The 9088-nt window shown below is 43.4% G+C and overlaps 1 protein-coding gene across 1 annotated transcript in view; it reads right to left on the reverse strand.

The window, feature by feature from the left end:
• Positions 1–7104, reverse strand: part of GUCY1A2 (guanylate cyclase 1 soluble subunit alpha 2) — a 379388-nt gene extending 372284 nt beyond the window's left edge. The window contains exon 1 of the mRNA XM_073613127.1: positions 6381–7104. Within this exon, the coding sequence (XP_073469228.1) occupies positions 6381–6623 (243 nt within the window). The 5' untranslated portion in view covers positions 6624–7104. The remainder of the gene's footprint in view (positions 1–6380) is intronic.
• Between the last annotated feature and the right edge of the window lie 1984 nt (positions 7105–9088).

The raw sequence follows: 9088 nt of genomic DNA on the forward strand, positions 1-9088 counted from the left end.
TCCCACCCCCATTGTATTTAGCTGGAGAAGGAGGAGGGGGAGAGCGGGCCGTCATTTACCACTGTGTATACGCCCAAATGTGTGACTCTATAGTCACATGGGCTGCTCAGATGTTATAGGGAGGAAATGCTCAGCATAGAAACTCACTGAAAACTGAGCATGTGCAGAGCTGCCACCACAGCTGCAAAATCCCTAGCTGAATTAGGAACATGGACAGAGGATAGAGAGCAGCAGAATCAACCAGTTTTTTTTCAGAATACAGAAAATGAATGAAAGTGACTGAGTGAGTATGATAGTATAACAGCATGTAATACATCATTTATTGATAGTTTTTTATGATGTGGGTTTAGTGACACTTTAAAAGAGAGGTATGGCCAGAGCATTTTTGATTAAACTTTTTGTGTGGGTCACAGGAGTGCACTTACTTGTGCTTTTCTGTGATCCAGAATCAGGCGTCATTGGGCTAAAGTCCGTTGTCGGCTGACATCACAGAGCCACTCAAGGCTCTGGTAGGATCCCAACTTTAATGTCGGGATCCACCCACCCCCTCCCCAGCCTGGGAATCCAGTGAGCATTGGAGGGGCAGAGCAGAGAGCAGCTTGCTGCTCTCTGATCAGAGCAGGACGAGCACAAGCGATCAAAGATCATGTGGTCGCTCAGTTCTCAGGTTTAGAGATGGTGGGGGACAGCTGCAGCATCACACCAATGCTGCAGCATGGAGGTAAGTATGTGTGTTTATTTTTTTAATTCTATACATCTCCTTTAATTTATTTATTTATTTTTTTTACGTACTGTATGTTACTTTTTTCTTTTTTAGTGTATCTAATCATCTGTGTATTTTTTTTTTTTAATTGCATTTTTTTTGTATTTCTTCTTTTTGTTGTTTTTCTTGTGAGTGCATTTTGTTGGCACAAGGAGCCATTTAAAATTCACCTATTCCAAGACTATAGACGTTAAAGGATTTGTTCATATTTTGGAACATGTTCCAGCTCCTGTAGCCTCTTCCCCTGCTCCCCACCTCAGTGTGACAGCAGGCAGGGGATCCTCTCCTTGCACCTGCTGTCACAATTCAAAAACAGGGTGAGCGTGTGGAGCGTGTGTTCATAGTTTCCTGTGAATAAATAGACTACAAGTACTGTCATCCACTGTGGCTGTTCTGAATGAACTGCGATGGCGCTGATGAAAGCTACACCGCTTGTCTGCAGAAGCCTGACATTGCACCCCTGATCCACTGATCAGGGGTGCAATGCTTTCTAGGGTACTGCAGGAAAAAAAAGAATTGCACTTTTTTTTTTCTGCAAAAATACATGCATTTATTCTTTTTTCTTAAAAGGTGAACTAAGCCTTTAAATATTTACATATTTTAACAAGCAGCAAAAGAGCTTTAAAATAAGCCATCATTGACCTTTGCAGCTTCTGACACTGTAGAGCAATTCATCTTCAAATTTCACAACAGAAAAATTTGTTTTGGTCGGTTTCTGAGATATCGTTCACACTGGTGCAATTTGTCATGTGATTTGACAGTTCCAAATCGCATTACAAGTCATACCCCATTGCCAGCATTGCTGGTTCAAAATCGCTGCGACTCATGTCACAGCGACTTTGAAAAAGTTTCCAGCAATACTTCCTTCTGATTTCGTTGCAACTTGTATTGACTTCTGTTAAATGAAGTTGCAAGCCGCAATTAAATGGTAGGTGCAAATCGCACCGATCTGCAGCTTTGAAAGTAGCGCGATTTCAAAGCCGCACTGGTGTGACCCAGGTCTAAAAGCTACATTCATACTAGAAACTTTGTAGCAGCTACAACTCTGCTTATTTTATTTGGTGATTTGTAGCTGCTACAGAGTTGCTCTTGTAGCTGACATACACTGCTCCTCTACTCCCCCTGCCTATTGAAATGAATGGGAAGCGCTGCCGAAGCGCCTGCAAAGTGCTTCGGCAGCACCACTACATGGGCGCTATTATCCCTTTCCTCGGCCGCCAGTGGGGGTTAACAGCAGTCAAGCGCCGCTAAAACTAGCAACGCTTTACCTATAACAACCGCTCCGCCCCAGTGTGAAAGGAGTCTAACAGACTGCCCCAGATCTAGTATGGCTCATGCGCCCAATCAGGCGCGGTGTCTCCGGTGGGCCAGCACACAACAAGGAAGAAATAAACACCCACAGATGACTTGCTGTTTTAAAAATGGTGGCACAGTGCATGTATCATGTGGTGATACTTTAAGGGCTAAACCTCACCACAATCCCTGTATCCAGTATGCGTTTCCACATGTGCATTTACATGCATTTTAAATGTGATTGTAGTGCATTTATAATGCAGTGCGTTGGGTTTTTTTCACTTAAAGATGCGTTTATATGTGTTATTCAGTGTGTTTACATCCATTTAAATGGGTTCCAGTGTAAACATAATGCTTTTTTGTTTAATGCAGGGGTGTGAACTAGGTTGATTAAAAAACATTGCTTTTACTGTGCATTTAGTATAAACAACCCCTTAAAGGGTTTCTAAAAGGCATTTTTAGTAATAAAATAATAGGCATGTTATACTCACTTGCTCTGTACAATGGTATTACACAGAGTGGCTCTGAACCTCCTTTTCTGGAGTCCCCTGCTGGCGATCTTGGCTCCTCCTCTTCTGTGTCTGCCCCCATAGCAAGCTTACTCCTGAGCAAGGCTGAATGTGTCCATAGACACGCACAGCAAGGCTTGGCCCCGCCCCCACTCCCTGCTCACAGGACTTGATTGACAGCTGCTGCTCAATCCTCCTGTGAGAAGAGAAAGGCAGGGGAGAAGAACTGCACATGGGCACATCGCTAGATCGATACTGCACTCAGGTAGGTGTTGGGGGTATTGCACAGTAAGTGGCAACATCTTTTTTTTTTTTTTTTTTTACCTTAATGCATCAAATGCATCAAGGTAAAACAATGTTTCAGCTTTAGAACTACTTTAAGTATGAGGCAAGCGATTATCCTTAAATGTGTTTGTTTAAATATTTACAGTGCGGCATTAAAAGTTGGGGGGGGGGGGGGGCTTTATTTTAGCTTTTCCTATTCACCACAATGCATTCTACCAAAATAGTAAATTTCCGATTTTTCCGATAAAATTTCAGGAAATAAAAATTTTATGAATTTGGCGCATTTTTCATTATGAACCCCCTTGTTAAGTGCTTCTGGCATATCCCGTTCATGATTCCTGTATAGACAGCAGATTCTGACATCAGATTGTACTGCTTGCACAAAGCCTATTCTGTGCCACAAGGGCAATCCATAGACATTTCATCATTCTTAGTGCACTCATTTAAAAAAAAAAAAAAACTCTTCCCAGCCTGCTCCTAACCCCACTTACTGATTTCTCCAAACCCCACTTACTGGCTTGTCTTAACCTCACTAACTTGCTTTTCCCAACCCCACTTATTTATTCTAACCCCACTTATTGACTTGTCCTAACCCCACTTTTCGGCTTGCCCTAACCTCATTTACTGACTTTTTCTAACCTCACTTACTGGCTTGTCCAAACCCCACTGACTTTTATGAACCTAACTTATTTACTTGTCCTAACCCCACTTATTTATTCTAACCCCACTTACTGGCTTGTCCCGACCCCACTTACTGACTTTTTCTAACCTCACTTACTAACTTGTCCTAACCCCACTGACTTTTATAAACCTAACTTATTTACTTGTCCTAACCCCACTTACTGGCTTGTCCTAAACTCACTTATTGACTTTTAATCACCCAACTTATTTACTTGATCTAACCCCACTGGCTTGTCCTCACCGCACTTACTAACTTGTTTTAACCAAACTGGCTTGTCCTAACCCCACTTTTTGACTTGCCCTGACCCCACTAACTTGCTTTTCCTAACCCGACTTATTTGTTCTAACCCCACTTACTGGCTTGTCCTAACCTCACTTATTGACTTTTTCTAACCTCACTTACTGGCTTGTCCTAACCCCTCTGGCTTGTCCTAACCCCACTGACTTTTATGAACCTAACTTATTTACTTGTCCTAACCCCACTTACTGGCTTGTCCTAACCTCACTTATTGACTTTTATTCACCCAACTTATTTACTTGACCTAACCCCACTGGCTTGTCCTCACTGCACTTACTAACTTGTTTTAACCCAACTGGCTTGTCCTAATCCCACTTATTGACTTGTCCTAACCTCACTTTCTGACTTGCCCTGACCCCACTAACTTGCTTTTCCTAACCCAACGTATTTGTTCTAACCCCACTTACTGGCTTGTCCTAGCCCAATTTATGGACTTGTCCTAACCCCACTTCCTGGCTTGTCCTAACCCTACGTACTTGCCTTTCCTAACCCCACTTATTTGTCCTAACCCCACTTACTGGCTTGTCCTAACCCCACTTACTGACTTGTCCTAACCCCACTTACTGGCTTGTCCTAACCCCACTTACTGACTTGTCCTAACCCCACTTACTGGCTTGTCCTAACCCCACTTACTTGCCTTTCCTAACCCCACTTACTGACTTGTCCTAACCCCACTTACTGGCTTGTCCTAACCCCACTTACTTGCCTTTCCTAACCTCACTTATTTGTTCTAACCCCACTTATTGACTTGTTCTAACCCCACTTACTGGCTTTTCCTAACCCATATATTGACATGGGTCTTGGCTTATATTATAGCTATCAAAACTTTTTTGTTGCTCTCTGTCATATTCAATCAATCTTTGTAAGTATGAATGTTAGTGTATTATGAGAAATGATATGCACCCTGCAATATATGAATAAAGCTGGCCATACACATATAGATTTCTAACCAGCACAGATGGATGAATTCCCCTGTTGAGTTATTCTATTCTGACCGCCGTCGGTGATGTCTGTCAGGATACCCGAACAGCGGCTGCATTCCGTTGGATGCAGCTACCATTCAACTGAAATTTTTCCAACAGGCTCGTTCGACAAAAGTAAATCGAACAATTGATATTTGTTGTACAGTGAGGTGCCAGCAGGGGCATACACTGCTGGAATTTCAGCCGAGCCAGCAGGAATTGGGTGAACTTCAAGCAGTATACGCAGCTTTAGATACTTTGAACTCCCCGCAAAATACACACAGCCTGCAGTCTCAAGCCTATATATTGAACTCCAAGGTAAACCTTAATATACTTATACTTCATAGAAATGGGTACATTATCCCAGATATTTGTTTTAAAGAGCTCTTCGGTGTCACTATTTACTTTGTTGGGATGTCACCTCTGGCACAAAACGATTTCCATCTTGGTTTTCTAGGTCACTGTGCCATTAGCTGTGATTTAATTGGCATGAGGAGTTGAGTTTGCGACATTAAATATACGCTGCAGCTTTCAAACTACTGCTAGTCTATAATGAACCAGGATCTCTTCCTTCATTATCCACCCCTTTATCTCTCATCATCTCCTCGCTCTGGGAAGACAAAAGGGGGGGTCTGTCAGTGTCGTCCCTGCTCTTTACATATTCTGCCAACCTTTTGATTGCCACCCACACACCCACAATGTGTCTATTTTCTCCGTCTTCTATAGGCTGCCTGGGTACAACTATGAGACGTTGCTCCCGTAATACCAGATCAGCACCCACTGTCATCCGGAGACAGCTTAATGGAATTGCTTGCATTACCCAGTTTGATCGTGTACACGATCGCTATGTACTGAAAAGTCATAACAGTGGGAATTATGTAACACAAAGTAAGGCTACTTTAAGTGGCAGCATCTGTATTTCTAGTGCTGGTGTAGATATGTATGTATGCCCGCTTATCCTCACTGCGCATGGCGATGCTGAGGTTTGGTGCTATATAAATCAATAGTATTAATAAGAGACTGATTGCCGTTTAAAAAAAAAAAATAGCTAAAAAATGTTGCAACAAATTTCTCACAATCTTACACTACTCCCTGAGTCTTTATATACAGGCGAGCGTTACTATGGCAATGATGGTTCCTCTGCTGCCAGCATAATTCTATGAGTGTAGCTGTACTCCTGTACACTTGATATAAGGAATAATGGGACTACATGCATATATGTGTATGTACGTGTATACAAGATATTGTGCCTGGATAGCCAATTACATAACACAAACAGGTATAGAGCAAACACACTTATTGCTACTATCTGCTTCCCATACCCTCAACCTGGCACATGCCCTATCACTAATGATCAGCATATGTCTAATGACAGGCCAGCCAAGTGTCACTCATCTGCTGCAAATGCTATTCATTGGAGGACCAGCCATCCTTCATCCTCGCTCCTTGCAAGGGAATCTCCATCAATTCTACTTAAGCTGTGGGTACCAGGTGCCCATGAACACCTCCTCCTGCCCCCTTGCCCCTTTCACCCTTCTTTCCCCACCTTGCCCCAAGGAGAAGTGGCATGCAGGTTCCCTCTTATTTACCGTGGGAGAAGTAAGCTTCCTTATGCTCTCCCCCAGGGAGTCCAGGTTCACCCTTCTCCTCCTGGTCGCCCTCCTGGGGCCGACCACCGGGGCTGGCTGTTGCTCCTGCGACCCCGTGGGGCTTTTGCTCCCGTTCCAGCACATCCGAGCCAAGGGGCATTCTGGCTCTTCCTCCGGGCTGGTCTCAAGATAGTCAGATCCCAGCGAGCTGAACGATTCGGACGAGATCTTCCTCCTGGACATGCTGAAGCTTGCTCAAACACCATGAGCTGGAGGCAAAAAAGCTTGTGCTATGTCAGGCAACAAGCGGCGGTGGGCATGCTGAGCTACTAAGCCAATGTCCAGCTCCGCATTTATATAGCAGCCCCGTGCTGTGACAGTTCTTGCTTGGATCTGCCTCTTAACACCCCCCCCCCGTGCTTCCCTATTGTTTCTGCACACAGGCACCGCAGGCGGCTGGGCTGGATGGTGTGTGCGTGTGGCTGCTGCCTCTCTTTCCCTCTGTGATTTCAAAGCAGATGCACTTCTGTCTCAGTCTGTCTTTCTCTCTCTCGTTCCTTCCCAGGGCTGAGGCTGCTGCATTTCTCCACTGCTCACATCATCACGTGCTCCCTCCTGTCACCAGCATGACACACTTTAGTGGGACTTGGAAGAAGCCCTTTGTCTGAGGAATTGTGGCATGAGGCTTAAAGCCTATCCAAACTCAACAACAAAAATTGAATCAATTGCAGCATATGGCGTTCGAATTTTGTTTTTGATTTTCAGGCTTTTCTATTTTTATCTAGCGATCCTTTTAGATTGTAAGCTCTAACGAGCAAGGCCGTCTTGATTCCTCCTGTATTCAGTTGTATTGGAACTGTCATTTCTGCCCTCACGTTGTAAAGCGCTACTTATACTGTTGGCACTATATAAATCCTGTATAATATTAATAATAGTAATAATAACACTCTTTCTTATGCCCCGTACACACGATCGGATTTTCCGACGGAAAATGCGTGATAGGACCTTATTTTCGGAAATTCTGACCGTGTGTAGGCTCCATCACACATTTTCCACCGGAATTTCCGACACACAAAGTTTGAGAGCAGGCTATAAAATTATTCCGACAACAAAAATCCGTTGTCGGAAATTCCGATCGTGTGTACACAAATCCGACGCACAAAGTGCCACGCATGCTCAGAATAAATTAAGAGACGAAAGCTATTGGCTACTGCCCCGTTTATAGTCCCGACGTACGTGTTTTACGTCACCGCGTTCAGGACGATCGGATTTTCCGACAACTTTGTGTGACCGTGTGTATGCAAGACAAGTTTGAGCCAACATCCGTCGGAAAAAAAATCCATGGATTTTGTTGTTGGAATGTCCGACCGTGTGTAGGGGGCGATAGAGTGGCAACACTAAAGCCCTATACACACTATAAAGGCACACGGTCAGAAAATCTGAAGATAAGCCATGGGGGTTATTTACTAAAGGCAAATCCACTTTACACTACAAGTGAAAAGTGCACTTGAAATTGCACTGAAAATGCACTTGGAAGTGCAGTCGCTGTAGATCCGAGGGGGACATGCAAGGAAAAAAAAAAAACAGCATTTTAGCTTGCACATGATTGGATGATAAAATCAGCAGAGCTTCCCCTTGTTTCAGATCTACCCCTCAGATTTACAACGACTGCACTTTCAAGTGCACTTTGTACTTGTAGTTTGCACTTGTAGTGCAAAGTGGATTGGCCTTTTGTAAATAACCCCCTTTGACCGATGAACGATCTGCCGTTTTTCTGATTGTTAGTATGCTGCTTTTGACAGCCGATTATGAATTTTCGGCAGACAAAAACTGGATGTGCAGTAGGGTTGTCACCTGTCCAGGATTCACCCGGACAGTTTGGGTTTTGAATCATGTGTCCGGGTTTCATTCCACCTGAAACCCAGACACATTATTCAGACCAGGCTGTGGCTCCCCAAGTCCCTAAAGTGCACTTGGAAGTTTAGTCTCTATAGATCTGAGGGAGACATGCAAGGAAAATAAAAAACAGCATTTTAGCTTGCACATGATTGGATGATAACATCAGCAGAGCTTCCCCTCATTTCAGATCTACCCCTTAGATTTACAGCAACTGCACTTCCAAGTGCACTTTCAGTGCAATTTCAAGTGCACTTTGCACTTGTAGTGCAAAGTGTATTTGCCTTTCGTAAATCAACCCCAATACGTCACTTCTGACGTTGAATTTTGGCGTCAGAAAATTTTCTGATAGTGAGTACCCTCTTCACTTTCGATTTGAGACTAGCATCAAACAAAAAAACTGCCGAAAATTTGCCCAATAATCTGACCGTGTGTACAAGGCTTTAGGTTTTCTGCAGATTTTTGTCTTCAGCAGAGCTTCCCCTCATTTATTTATTTATTTTTAGCAGAGACCCTACAGAATAAAATGATGATTATTGCAATATTTTATGTCACACTGTATTTGCACAGCGGTCTTTCAAGCACAATTTTTTTTGGAAAAAATACATTTTAACCACTTACCTACAGGGCGCTTTCACCCCTTTCCTGCCCAGGCCATTTTTCAGCTTTCAGCTCTGTCGCACTTTGAATGACAATTGTGCGGTCACGCAACACTGTAACCATGTGACATTTTTATAATTTTCTTCACACGAATAGAGCTTTCTTTTGGTGGTATTTAATCACTGCTGGGATTTTTATTTTTTGCTAAAAAA

Source organism: Aquarana catesbeiana, linkage group LG02 (genome assembly GCF_042186555.1).
Source record: "Aquarana catesbeiana isolate 2022-GZ linkage group LG02, ASM4218655v1, whole genome shotgun sequence".
Taxonomy (NCBI): domain Eukaryota; kingdom Metazoa; phylum Chordata; class Amphibia; order Anura; family Ranidae; genus Aquarana; species Aquarana catesbeiana.